The sequence below is a fragment of the Diadema antillarum genome, unplaced genomic scaffold (assembly GCF_040938485.1).
Source record: "Diadema antillarum isolate AM-2024a unplaced genomic scaffold, OU_Dant_1.0 scf00000211, whole genome shotgun sequence".
Classification (NCBI taxonomy): Eukaryota; Metazoa; Echinodermata; class Echinoidea; order Diadematoida; family Diadematidae; genus Diadema; species Diadema antillarum.
The window spans coordinates 141,136-156,607 of record NW_027271100.1 but is presented as its reverse complement, the minus strand read 5'-3'; the positions used below and the strand labels follow the sequence as shown (position 1 = coordinate 156,607).

The 15,472-nt window shown below is 39.9% G+C and overlaps 1 protein-coding gene across 1 annotated transcript in view; it reads right to left on the bottom strand.

Moving 5' to 3' along the window:
* Window positions 1-5,890: 5,890 nt before the first annotated feature.
* Window positions 5,891-15,472, bottom strand: part of LOC139724350 (5-hydroxytryptamine receptor 1D-like) — a 42,181-nt gene continuing 32,599 nt past the window's right edge. The window contains exon 2 of the mRNA XM_071635503.1: window positions 5,891-7,073. Coding sequence (XP_071491604.1) covers window positions 6,010-7,073 — 1,064 coding nt within the window. The 3' untranslated portion in view covers window positions 5,891-6,009. The remainder of the gene's footprint in view (window positions 7,074-15,472) is intronic.

Here is a 15,472-nt window from a genome sequence, read left to right as displayed (position 1 = left end):
GCCAGTGAATTATAATGCATGCGGTAAACGCTTTGGATAGAAATTAAAAATGTCAATTTCGCAATTAAGCTCCTCTGTGTAAGCCTACTTTTTAGTGTTTGTTTTCTTTTGTCTCTCCGGGGTCCTGTCTTTGCATGTGAGTCTCTTCATGTACACTAATCTGTGTTTGTACGTCAAGTGTAAAACAGAGATGGCTAGCACTTTTAATTTCATTATCCTTTTTGAATTGTGTTTGGGGTTTTTTGTTGTCGTTTGATAGTTAAACCTTCTGTGAAAATAGGCTTAGAGGGCGTAAGTAGAAACAAAACAGTCTACAAATAACCCAATCTACACACGTGACAACTCCATAAGGCCGCGTCACACTGAGCGTATCGAGCCAACGAATGCCCAATCAATTCGAAAATTTGAAGATATGCTCGCATCCGTTGCTAAATGTAGTTCGTAAACTTCTAGTTCTTTGTATTCATTACCTACTCGTAGCGATTCGCAGAGATACGCTCAAGCCGATTTGATGTCCGAAATGAAAAATGGGCTCCAGCGTATATCTGCGAATAACTACGAACAGCTAATGAATACAAAGAACGTCAAACATGTTATGAAATGCAATTACGCGAACGTATCTTCAAATTTTCGAATTCGTTGGGCATTCGTTGGCTCGATACGCTCCAGTGTGATGGGGCCTTCAAAACCTCCTATTGTCTTGTACGTGTACACATTTTTACTGTGGTTGAGATTTAAGAGTATAATTCTATGAACACGTCTACGGGTCGAGATCACTAATCTCTATGGAAGTAACAATTCCAAAGAGATCAGTGGTCGAGATCCCAATGGCTGTCTGCCCACTTACTAGTATCTCTATGGAAATAATAGAGCTCAGTGTGTCTGCCACGTTGAACTAACCTCTTTCTAGTTCAGTGGTCTGCCATCACGACCATTACCAGTAGAGGGCGCTTTCTCGGCGACTCTTGTCTACTCTTGGGGTCTGACTTCTTTTGTAGGCAATTATCGATGAGAGCCCCGAGAGGTATATTTATTTTTAATAATTGCAACTATTTCCATGTTCACAAAGGGACGGAGTCAAACGCGGCGATGTTGTTAGCCGTCATAATTGTAGTCTCACAGATTCGCGTTTGATACAATTGAGTCACAGTCAGTGACAACTGGTGTGTAGCAGCTGCAGGCCTCGGGGCCGTCATGTTGGCCCTGTGGGGTTGATCATAATTTATTAATGCTTCCCGTATCTTCTTCTTCACGTACAGAACAATATTCAATCACTCTCCAAAGAGTCATCTCTAAGATCTTTGTCAAAGATCATGATCATCACCAAGCTACCTTGTTCACATAGATAGACCAAAAATAAAAATTATTCTTATATGATACACTAAAGTAGTTGGTATAATGGTGTCTGAAGCCCGCCGCACACTTATACGACTTTTGGTCGCACGACTAAGCGACTTTGGATCTGAAATAAACAAGCGTGTTTATTCTGAGGCTATTGTGAATTATTTCGGATACAAAGTCTGTCAGTCTTGCGCCCGAAAGTCGCATAGTGTGCGGTGCGCTTTAGAGTTACTACGAACTGTACTACATTGTACTTTCAAAGCAGAGGAATGAAGATCACGTATAGAAACCTGACGAAAATACAGCATGAATATGTGCTTCAGTGAAACCCTGAATATAGTTCCAAGGATTTTTATTTTTAATTTGTGAGTTCGCTTTTGTTTGATCCATTTTACAGAAATAAATGAAATGGTGTCTGTGACAAGCGACACACCATGTCATGGATATGGAGAAAATGAAAAATATGCTGACATGTAAGGAGTTAAAGGAAAATAATGTTGCAAAAGGAAAACGACGTGAAAGGCAAATTGATAAAGGTCGAAAGCAGGTAAGGGCAGACCATGTTTGCTGATGATTACTAAAACACTGTCTACTGCATGTGTTTTTCTCATTAAATATTTTATTCGTAAACTCTCCACATCAAATCGAGTTCCGTTGTAATAAGCATATATTACATCATAAAGCATTCAAAACAACAAAACAAAATCGTACACTCTCCTGTTTTATATCTTTCCCACTAATTTACATCAGTTTAAAGTAGATTTCCTCAAATTTAAACGCAACAAGAAACAAGCATCAACCTTGAACACATTTTAAAACTGCATTTCCACCCAGGAAATGTTATGTACGTCGTAAATTGCACACTCTTTTCCTTGGTTCAAAGTGCACAAGATTTAAAGGGATGGTGTAGCTTTAGTTGAGATAGGGATTCAGATTTTAACTTTTTACGAGATACTTTGAAACCATTTATGAAATGTTAAAGAGCATACAATTCTAAGAGGAATTCATAGTTTATTTGATGAAAATTGGTTTTTAAATGTCTGAGATATCCCAAAACAACATGAAACAAAGCGATCCTAATGAAAGGTGAGTCCCACCTTTTAAAAGGATTGCTTTGTTTTGAATGTCTCAGCCATTGAAAAACCAATTTTTGTCAAATAAAATTGAATTCATATTTCATAAGAGGTTTCTCATTTTCTCGAAAAATCATCACCAAAAACACAGGAAACCTGCAGCCTCATTTCAACCGAAACTATACCATCCCTTGTAAAATACTGCGTAAATTATGATGATTATGTTATTGATAATACTTCAGATACAACAGGAATAAATGTGGCAGAAGTAGCAGTACTAGGTAGAAAGTAGGAGCCGTTGAAGTGGTAGCACCAGTCGTGGTAATAGTAAGAGTAAGTAGTGGACGTAGCAGTAATAGCATCCCAACAGTAGATGCTGCAGTGAGTAAAAGAAGTAGCAGAAACAAAAACAGAGAGACTGTAACAACTGAACTACAACCGGTATGCATCTCCGTAGATATGATGATACTGTTGTAAGTGCAGCTGTGGTAGTAGGAGTGGTATAGCGTGAGAAATTCTACACTGTTGTGTTCAAACATGCACTAAATTCATGTGCAGCAGAAGTTATAGTAGTAGTAGTAGGCCTAGTAGTAGTAGTAGTAGTAGTAGTAGTAGTAGTAGTAGTAGTAGTAGTAGTAGTAGTAGTAGAAGTAGTAGTAGTAGTAGTAGTAGTAGTGGTGGTGGTGGTGGTAGTAGTAGTAGTTGTTGATGTTGTAGCAGCATTACAATAAACCTCACATAAGTCGAAAAACACGCAGCGTTTGTCCAGGAGTTATCTACACTCATGTCGATACAGAAACATTACTATAGAAGTACCTGCACGGAACATGTTGCCTCAGATTATGTCAACGCATCAGAACATTGAGCTACACTATCGATACCAATGACCGAACATTCTTGTCGCGTTATTCGTTGTTAGTTATCCAAGCAAAAATACCTTTCGACATACAGGAGGCCACAAACACAGGGTTTCCCTAATTATACAGGACCAAGAAATCATGTCAATGTAGGCGATTTGCCCCTTTTAGAATAATGTCGACCTCCAGGATGATAGGAGAGGATGTAACATAAGTAACGAAACGAAACGAGACATACATAAAAAATGTGACTTATGATTGCGTCGACTTATGCGATGTTGACTTTCATGAGGTTTACTATCACCTCCCTGTTTATAGTAATAGCGACTGTGCTTGTGAAGTAGTGATAGTAGTGGTAGATACAAGCAGTGATATGGTGGTTGCGGTTGTTGCAGTAGTTTTTTTATTACTAGCAGTAGTAAAGAACTACTAACAGTACTTTTAGCCTTTTTTTTTTTGGCTTGTCCGCCGATTTGGAGAGAGAACTGTCATTGGGTCAACTCCCAGCCCCCCAATTCCGCAGTAAAAAGCTCGATCCGCCCATTGCTCAGTCGGTAGCGCGTGTCGGGGTCGGGGCGGGGCTGCCTCCAGATCCAAATGACTCGGGTTCGATTCTCGAGTCTCACACTTACTGAGCAATGTTGTGTGTAATCATTCCGTCCCACCTTCACAGAGGCACAAGCACTCTTTTCCTCGGGTTCGACATATTATGGGATAGAGTCATAATTTTTCTACTCGTATCAAGAACCCGCTTCAGTCATTCATTACAAAGAGTAGGATGCTATTAAACCCGAAAAGTGGCCACCCAAGTACCTACACCCACCCAAAGAACAATACGTTTATCTTCGAGCAAGCAACCTGCATTTTAATGGAATGATAATGATGATAATAATAATAATAATAATAATAACAATAATAATAATAATAATAATAATAGCAATGGTATTGTAAACAATGAAGAAGAAGAATAATTAACTATACAGTCTACTTTAAAAAGCTTTGTGCGTCACAGCGAATTTCTTTGTGCGTTCTTGTTGCTGTTGTTTTTTTCTTACCGTGTACCGACGCGACGTATCACCAGCAACGGGAATTGCAACGGAAATTGCTTAAGAACTCATAAAAATATAGTGCTATACAAACAGTAACTTACACTCATCAGTAATAAACATCGTTACCACAGAAACCGTTTTATCAGCTCACACATTTAATGTGATCTCTAAACATTAATGGCGCAGGAGATATCATCACTCGCATGCCTGTCAGTCATCGGCCAATTAATAATGATTTATGAACCACAATCAGGAAACGTAATCTTCTACAGATAAACAGTTTTGAGTGTGTTAATGTATCGTTCCCTGCCTCTGTAACTTCCTATCAGCATAAACCGTACACATACAACCTGTTCATCCCCAAGTAGCATTTCCTCGCGTATGAGAAAAAAAAAAGAACTCTACAAAAAAGAACAATAAAAATGTGCCCCTGGGACAGAATGATAAACTGTAAAGGGAAAATTAATATATGAGGAATTTAAATCTTTTCAACCAATCATAGTGTCAAATAAGATGAGTTTAAAAGGGTTAAATATCAACTGATGTGGAAGTTTGATCGCACCACAGGTGTTGTACATGTTCTTAAAAGGATGTATATGGTCTTAAAGGGATGGTATAGTATTGGCTGAGGTGAAGATTCAGCTATAACTTTTTCTGAGATACTTTGAAACCACTCTAGGAAATGTTAACAAAGCATACAATCAAAGATGAAACCGAAGTAAGATGAAAATTGGTTTTGATATGGCTGAGATATCCAAAAACAAAGTGAAACATAGCTATCCTGAGGTGGGTCCCACCTTTTATTAGGATTGCTTTGTTTCAGATATCTCAGCCATTTCAAACCAAATTTCATCACGTAAACTGTGAATCCTTCTTAGAATTCTATGCTCTATCACAGGAGGTTTCTCATTATCTCAAGAAGTCATCAAAAAAAAAAAAACCAAGTATTTGAAACCTAAAGCCCTATCTCAACCGAAACTGTACCATTCCTTTAATACAACAGCTGAAACAAAAATGATCGGTAAATTTGATGGAAATCTTCTTCACCCAAGCGTGATAGTCACACTATTTGATCAACATGTTCGGATGTGTAACGATTTGGAGTCATCGATAGTAAAAACAAGAGACACTCAAGAAAGAAACAAAGAGTTGGGGAGTGGGACCACTCAACATATCTTTGTATGTGTCTGGAATCTGGATTGCTTTTTTTAATCATTAAAAATTGAGGTTTTATGAAAATTACTCGCAAATAAGATTGTGTTGTGTAGTACATAAGAATTGTTAGCCACAAGTCTGCGATCGATTCACTTCCTCAACCTGAAAGCTATATTTTAGGACAATTCTAAATTTCAAGGCTACGATGGGTGTCGATCTTTTGACTCATTGCACCTGTCTTTTGTTTCAAAGTAAAAAAACAGTCAAAAAACATTTACCTTTATACATGTAGTTCATATGACTTATGATAACTTTAGACTGTTTATTCAACACGTATAGCAAACTCTGGCATCACTGATAAATAGACCATTAATTACTGACCAAATTAAAACCTAACATTCAAGACAAATTGACTGTTCCCATGGCAACTCTTTGTAGGCTGATTACATTGGTGATCAGTGCGCATGCGCTTTATCTCGAATGAACGTCTGTATTGACCACCCTAACATCTGAATGAACAGACAACTTGTGTCTCTAAGCAACCGTTGTTGATCTGTAATCTTCTTCAATGAAGGAATGTCCACAGCAGCTTGTCTTCCCCTGTAATCCCAGAACTTTGATAAACGCTGCCCGAAACGTGCGGTTGAAGAATGCGTAGATGATCGGATTGATGATGCTATTAATGTATCCAAGCCATAGGAAAGTATCTAGCATAGCTTGCGGCAAGTAACAGCTAGTGGGACAAAAAGCTTCCACGACAAATGTCACAGCAAATGGCATCCAGCAAATGATAAAGGCTCCGAGCACAACAGCCACAGTTTTGAATGCTTTTGTCTCGCGCGAATTTCGATGCGTAGCGTCTCGCGTAGACAGACTGAAGTCGATGGACATGCGCGATACTTTGTGCGCGCCAGGCGAGCTAGGTCCGTTACTGTTTCCGTTCCCGTCACTGTTCTGTCTGCACATGTGTGACCCTGAGTGGTGCGACGTTTGCAGCTGTTCGCGCGTCGCGTTGATCTGACGCGCCTGTTTATACGCGACGCGAAAAATGCGAATGTAGAGAATGATCACTACAGCAAATGGGATGAAGAATGACGAAGACGCCGCGTACATTCGAAAGTACTTATCCAAAGCGTACGGGCAAATTTGAAAACCAGGCCGTATCTCGCTGACTGGTTCGATAATTTCTTTCCAAATCAGCTGCGTCGTCGCAAGGAAGGCTGAAAAGAGCCATACGATACAGATGATGCTCAGAGCTCTGGCGCGCGTCATGGTCGTGTGGTATTTCAGCGGGAAGGTGATCGCGATGAAACGATCGACACTAATGGCACAAAGATTTAACGTGGACGCCGTACAGCAGAGGATGTCCAGCGATGACCAGACGGAACAAAAGACCGGTCCGAACAACCATCGTCCACTGAGGCTCTCCGTGACCACGGCGAAGGGCATGATACACACACTGACGAAGAGATCTGCACAGGCGAGACTGACGATGAAGTGGTTGGTGACGGTGTGCAGCACGTGGGTCTTATAGACTGCGACGACCACCAGGGCGTTGCCGAAAGCCCCGCAGAGAGCTAGGAGGGACCAATATGATGCTCACTGCCACTTTAGCTTTCAGGGGGATCGGGGTGTGTGGTGTTTGTTTTCTATGGTTACCAGACGATCGGGACATGATGCAAAGTGGGAATTCCTCTAAGTCCACATTCAAGTCGATGAAATTACCTGGACATTTGGGAGACAGAAAATGAATACGTCTATCAAAGGAATCGGGTTCTTTCCGAAGCTCTACCAACCTGTCTATTCACAGTATTTCACTCGGCTGTCTCCCAATACTGTACACCTAGGCATCGCGACAAAAATAAGGAAACCAAAATCATTGAATATAAACAGTTGAATTTGAGACGGAGTATCGTGTAACCAGTATAGCTGTATTACCGTCACTCCCTTGGGGCTCATAAAGTCATATAAAGATAATTACATGTATTCAATTGACGTCATCAAAGACTTTCACTAATTAAAGGATATTGGTTTACACAATACTCTACAGAGTTTCAGTGCCATACGCTTATACCTCTTCTTTTTTCCTGTGTGGGTGATGACGATTATCTTACAAAATATGATACACATTTTGATGATTCCGACAGAAACTTTTTGGGTAAGGCCACAGCCGTCACGTGTCATGATGTCCAAAAAGTATCAACGTGAACGTATTATTACCCCTTATATTCTGTTTCAAGTCTGAGAGGAAGAGGGAATACGTTTCCAGGTTGTCTGTACTATAGGAGAAAAACCAAATCGAAAGGACTGGTAGTTACTTTTTAGAGGTAAGTTAGCCTGAAGTACTTCAAATTATCTCCTGCAGTACTAATGCATTCAGACGATTTTAATCCGTATTACCGTTATCAGACATGATGACGTGTGTATATTCTAAACAAAAATGTTCGTCGAGGGTTCACGAGACGCAAACAGAGAGAGAGAGGGGGGGGGGGAGGGAGGGAGGGGTGAGTGATCTATAGGTTTGTTAAAGAGAATGTAAAAGGGAACAGCATCTTGGCTATAATATGAAATGATGAAAATTTACAACCGCGTTGTGAATGCTGTAATATCAAGCGTTTGCTCACAATACTGTTGGTGATAGGAATGCTGTTTTAGGGTGCAGGTTTTACACCTGTAGGCCTAAGATAAATTGACCACGCCCATCACTTAGTGGAAACCAGAGGTAACTGACGGAAAAACGGGGGAAAATTATGAGAAATCAACAATTTTCCCATACATTTTTTTTTTTTTTTTTTTTGGGGGGGGGGGGTTAAATCTCTCTGGTCTTCTTTAATAATTCATAATAGTCTCCACAGGAAATGAGTTATATGAAATGATAAAGAGGACTCTGCAATCATTTTTTGTGTTTTTCCCATGTTAGCTTGTTTCTGTTAGAGCGTAGGTTCGGGCTATTTGAAGACGACGTGACAGTCAGCCACACTAGGAGGGGCTCTGTGGGAGGTCATGAGCCAAGGCTCGTGGTGAAATATACGCCCGATAATCAGGGACTTGACGTGTGTAATAAGTAGATTCGACAGTTTCGGAAGCTACATTCCCATTCATCAAAATAAGGGTGTGTACAGTTTCTGGTCGAGGTGAGGATTTGGCTTTTAACGTTTTGCAAGATAATCAGAAACCACTCTATGAGATGTCAAAGAGCATGCAGTTCTATGGGGTATCAAAAGTTTATTTGATGAAAATCGGTTTTTGAAATGGCTGAGATATCCAAAAAACAAGGTGAAACAAAGAGATTCTAATAGAAGGCGTGGCCTGTCGCCTTTTATTAGTATCACTTTTTTGGATATCTCAGCCATTTGAAAAACCAATTTTCATCAAATAAACGTTGAATCCTTCTTATAATTACATGCTCTTTCATATTTCAAGAGGTTTTCTCATTATCTCACTTAGGAATGTTCAAAACATGAATCCCCACCTCAACCAGTACTGTACAGTCCCTTTAATAGGCAGTACAGGAATCACGGAAGGGGTCCTGCAGCCTCACCCCCCCCCCCCCATTTTCGGCATAAGATCCCCCCCCCCCCTCTCACTGAAAAAAAAAAAGATAAATTGCGGAAAAAAAGGACTCATCCCACAACTTTTGAGGGTTTGGGGCCTCCACACACACACACACACACACACGCACACACACACACACACACACACACATGTATATATATACACATACCGCGACTCCTGTTAAGGGGTCCACCCTACATGCTCGACACCCACGAGTCATACAGCCCACGAGCTTCGTATTGAAGAAAAAAAAATTTCCATGAGTCACACAACTCGCCAGTCGTACAACCCATGAGCAGCTCGATACTAGGCCTATTTTACGTGATGTCGAGCTCATGGGCCTTTTCACTTATATAGTGTCTAGCTCGTGGGCAGTATAACTCGTGGGTGTACTCTAGCAGTGCAAAGATTCAGTTCAGAGGAGGAAACGTGTTGACTCTTCTCCACTGAGCATTTCGTTTTTAATATCTGTGTTTTATGGTGTAATCAAGAGTGTTTATTGGTCACGTCAAAGATATACATTATTTCATTGTTCAAAAGAATTTTAAGTAACGAAAGAATGTTGGTAAAATGCAAAGATGTTTTGTACAATTTGACAGACGGCGTCACAGACTGTCATGTATACCGCCACGCTTGGTTTCCATTTTACGTCAAAATAATCAATTATTTTTCACTTGTGTGCCAAATCTTGCCTGTCTATAGGTTTGTGTGTAGTGTAAAATGTGTGCATATTTGACTCATTGTAACAAAAAAAAAAAAAGGAAGAGCAAAAAATGAAAAAAACAGCACATCAGGGAGGTGTAATCTCTCTCACACCTTATACCTTTTGCGTTTTTTTAATTTCTGTTCAATGATTCACTGGTTTAATTGAATTATTCAATCATTTTGGTTTATTCAATTTTTGATACGAGCTCGACATGAATGATATACAGACACTTTATTGTCCTCACCTTGTTTGATGTTGTTGTTAGCCGGTTAGTCCATCAATAATTGTAGGGTTGCCGATGGTAGTCTATTCTTAAAGTCGTCGAGATGGGTAGCCAGATCAATGACGTCATCAAAATGATTTTCCGCTTCAGAAGCCTGTAAGTTGAAGACATTGCACGAGCGTGTTAAACATTACGTAGGCCCCCTACTCGTTTTATTACCAACGAGAGGCTATACCTACAGTATATATATATATATATATATATATATATATATATATATATATATATATATATACCCTGGCCCATTACCCGGGCCCTGTTTAATAACATGACCACTAAAACGAGCCAAACAAAATGGACCCAAAGTTGGGACAGATGATTCAGAGCATGCAGACCTATAGTTGGGAGGAATCGAGATGTATTCTAGAACGGAGCAAGATAGGCGCAAGATAGTGTTTTCAAATTACTTAGTGAAACAATTTCTGACTTCGGACCACTGAAAAATTGATCGAAAAAAAAATGTTTCCTAATAATACCGCATTATCAGTTGAATTAAACTTAGGACTGGTTCTTCTAGAGGTTAGTAAAACAGGTCCAAGATCCAAAGCTCGCTATTTATTAAAAATTGAGGGCATGTCTGCATTTGAATTGTTACTACAGGATACATGCGCCACATTTGTCGAGGTTCCTGGACTGTAAAGAAATGAAACGGTGATCGAGTACTGGTAACATTCATAATTTCGATTTCCAAACCACGGGCACTCTTCAATTCAAATTTGACTCTTGTCGGCTGGATATCAAACGTAAGCTCTGGAAATATTATCATTATGCGAAATGTGTTAGCGCTAAGGCCTTGCTCTACAACCTTTTCTGTGCCCGAGGGACTTTCAACAGAGTGTACATCCCGTTATAAAGTTTTCTATGTCAATTGGCACTCAAAGTACACAAAGGGTTAGAGATCGCTCCTAAATAAAACTTTGTCCCAACCCACAGGATTTGTCCCGTTTGCTCATACAGTAAGGGAAATTCAAATTCTCTTTACATCTTCCTCACAGAAAGATAGATGATTATACACATGTTTTACACGCTTTCTCACCATGTGGTTGTTTACAATATATTCCCATTTGAACACGTCACAGATGAGGATTTTTGATAGTGTACTGACTCAATACTATACACGGCTTCGCTTAGAGATATAAGGTGATGCACAGAATGAAAATATAGGCCTACACATGGTGACCACAAGTCGCTACAAACGAGTTAGCGAGGATATACACTTGTTGCGAATTCCATAATATTCGACGATATGGGCTGTCATCAGAGAAGTTTGATTGAATTTCTCAATCTAGGAGATTGACTAGGATTGCATGATCCTTGAACCTTCTACAGCTCAATTTCAAGAATCCTTTATCGGTCTCCAGGCCCTCAGATGGATGGGGGTGGGGTGGTGGGGAGGGGCAGGGGTGTAAGATATCACTAAAATTTGGAAAGCGGGAATCTCAATCTCGTGTACTTTTCCTTGGACGCGGGAGGCCGTTGCCCTTAACCTTTGACCTCTAAAAGCCTATATAGGTACAGGGGAAAGGTGTGCAACATGCTGCGAACATCAAATCTTTCAATAACACAGCAAACGATGACTATCGGGTAAAAGAGGCTGCAGTTGCTGTATCATCGACCAAAGCATATCTTTCATATGTTCGTGTGTGTGTGTGTGTGTGTGTGTGTGTGTGTGTGTGTGTGTGTGTGTGTGTTTTTCAAACCGATGACAAAGTAGTGACGTGATAACATACATAGCATCTTTCATCTGATGCGCGTGTGTGTAGCTGAAACTAATATTACTAATCACTGAAAAGTGGAAGTTTAAGTGTCCATAAGATTTCCATTTTATCTTGTTTGGGTTTTTTTTCAATGAAACCTCTGCCTTTCTATTCTCATTCTGATTTTGCACTAACTATTCGTGTCAACATGAACATGGCGTTGAATTGCACCTACATACAATGTAGAAAGAATATCAACTGCTCTGGATGAACCAAATCGTACACATTTTAATATCCTAAGTCCCACATCTAAGGTAGATGGCGTTGTTCGGAGATTCTTATAGGTTTTAGTACTACATGTATTATCATAATCTACCTGAGACTTGTTCTAGTCCTTGTTCTACACGGGATCAAAAATTTATACAGTATGAAAGAAAGGTATTTGTGACCTCACTTGTATAGTCTTAATCATTTATTGCGTTTCGTGCCTAGAAGTCATCAGCTTCTCATTTATACTAAACAACAGAGAGTTCATAAAGTTACATTCTTGATGCTTCGCCCTGTACGCTTAGTCAACCTAAGACATTATGTAATTGCAGTCACCATGAGAGAAGAACCATGCCGTTGCACAAAATTTTATGAGAAACAAAGTCCTAGGTTTTTTTTTTTGTGCTCACAAAAGATTTCTTCGTAATGTGAGATTTAGGGCAAAGAAACATGGCCATGTGACCTCGACGGCATTTTATTGTCTCCATAAGACGCTATGCTGCACCTGAGGACCAAACTGTCGTTGTCCCCTAATACCACTTCGACTTCATTGCAAAATCCCCTCATTTCATCTACGATACTTCATTCAAATAACTTTCTCTATCAAGTTCGATCATTGGCCATCCTTCTACTGATGTCTTTCATCTATATTTTACAGTACGGTACCGAGAGCCAAGAATGCTTGGGTTTTCCCGAAAAAAAAAAACTTTGTTTCTTTCTCTTCCTGATATTCATAATTATCTGCTTCCATGTTTCCGCACTTTTGAAACGCTGTGTCTTTGTTTATTGTTATAAAGTGAAGTACATCAACATGGTAATTTCATCTTGTTATAAAATATACACTATTATTGTACCTGCAAAACAGCACGTAGGCCTACATCTGCGCACAGAATTCCTCGTATTCGTGTGTATATAATGTAATTGCAATGCTGCGGGGAGGATCGTGCTATATGGCATCGCTTTTACAAACACACCAGACGGCTGACTCGACTTCAAGTTCAACAAGGAGAAAAAAGGCAAGCTTGATTGAAGTGAAGAAAAAAAAGATAAATAAACCTAGGAAAAGTCTCTGAACCATCCTGTGTACCAGATGGTATAGCACACGTCTCAAAATGGAGTGAACGTCATAAATTTGTTTCGAATTTACGTGTCTCCATGCACAATTTCAACAGAATGAAAATTAACTCTACGTCAACACCTGTCACGCCTGACCATTGATAAGTATCAGGCAAAATGTACTAAAATCAATATAACCGTGCTTAGGCATGCAAAATGGAGCTCATGAATAAAGACTACAAGCCTTTTTCTTTCTGCGGCAGATGCCTGAAATTGACACATTGATATGAAATCAATAGCTCCTGATATGGGGGGGGGGGGGGGCTGCATGGCAGTTGTGTGTGTACATTATAACGTTATTCTGCCTTGTTTTTAACAAATGACACATTCTGTCTGTTGCGCGATACTTAAAAGAAAAAAGAAGAACTTCAAAGAAAGGCAAGCCGTGTATCGAGTGTCAACCATGGATGGATGTTATTCCGCTTCACTCTAATTTTAAAATACCACCCTCTCGATGGGATAGCAGCATCTTACTAATTTCTAAATGTTGCAGACATCAGTAACCTCATAGATCTGTGATTTAAATTGTCTATCACCCATGACTTCCTGTCCAGGAAATGTTTCATACATAGCTCACAGACATTGTTCCATTTTGCGTAGATTTGGAACTCCCCCGGGAGACTCTAAGGCTCATTATTTCTATCTACTGGTGTCTACCTTCGCCTTGATCCTGATGTGTTTATATTTCAGTACTTTAGTGTGTACCCCTCTGGTTGTTAGATATGTGTTATGTATAACATTTGGTCTTACCAGGGATGAGGGAGGGCGTCTCTACCCCCCCCCCCCCCCCATCTTGCGTTTACACGTAGGCGAAAGTTCATTACAATATTCTTTCTTAGTATCACCTTAACTTCGACGGTTGTGCGACGAATATCGCGATAAATACATGTATATAACAAGAATCGCTCAGCACAACCCGTGAAAACTACAATCATGTTTTGTTTGAAATAGAGGCAATCTTATCTTGCGTAGATAAAGCACAGCTTATACAATGAACCCGTGTTTCAGGAAAACAAGATACAGCGTCCCATATGACCCATTCGTTTGCTTACGTTGCATACTTTGGACCAATCATCTCGCATCGTTTACATCCTGTCATCAAAAACATCTCCGCCCCTATCAAACAGGTGCTTCACCACGACCGGGCTTCGTAAATCACACAGCAGCAGTGGCCTTTCAGGCTCAAAATAGAAGACGAGCGCCAGCCTGCGTGTAAACGACTGAAGATGTTGATTCCTCGCCACGTTCCACAGGTCGTAACTGTTGCCACATCGTTGCCATTAAACTTTAGAGATGGATGACGGTCTCTCATCCTCATCTCACCAGCCGATGAAAGAAAGGTCGACTTGTATTTCATCCACAAGACAACTCAAGGAGAGAGATTCGGTCTTCCTATACTTTTTATGGAGTTATCATAATCACCTTCCTTGTCCTGGATTGATAAATAAATCTCCATCAGCGTTGGTCAACATTAGTACTGCCGGTTCAGGTCTGAGAAAACGAGGTTCTCTTCGAATTTGCATTTGAACTTTCAGGTGGACTATAGCTTGGCTTTAGCATCGACGATATTACACAACGAGCTGTCGTTAATTCATCTCAATTTTGACGTGAGAGCACCAGTTCGTTCTATGTCATAAGTGACTGTGTGATTTACTTACGACCGCCATGGATTTCATATCTAGCTCCTATCACTGCGACACAAATATGATCTTCAAGGCATAAGGTTGCAGTGATAAAAAGACTGTCGAAAACAAAACAAAATGCTTTGATTCTGATGTCTCAGTTAAAAGATAACGACTGTATGTATACTCGCATTACATGAATAAAATTTGATCACATAATGATAACTTTCCGTTATTAGAAGAGTTTTAGGCCTTGACCCGCACTCTACTAGTAACTATTTCGAAGACGTCTACAAGTATCTGGACCAGATAGACAGCTAGACACATGCTCAAAGTAGGCCTTTAGCAGTCGGGTGGGTTTTTTTCCCACAAAATCACACATCATGTTTTAAGGTAACATGCCGGCATCTACTCTGTATAAGCTGTTATTTTCACGAGGATTTATTTTCGAGAATTTAACGAATCACAGTTGAATCGCTAATTTAACAACACACGAAAATGTCGCCTCCATACTCTAGGGCAATAATGCATTACGTGAGCGCGGCATCAGTTTGAAAAAAACAACATCTCGCAAAAATATATGTGACCTAATTCGCGAATATCTATGCGAAAATAACAGCTCATACAGGTATATAGGGTTAACACCTGTCATTCCTTGACTGAGTTGACTTCACTTTTCATGTTCCCCTGAAGTTCAAGAAATTAAGAATCGTGTTCATGTCTGTTGGAAACTCGTTTGATAATATCATCA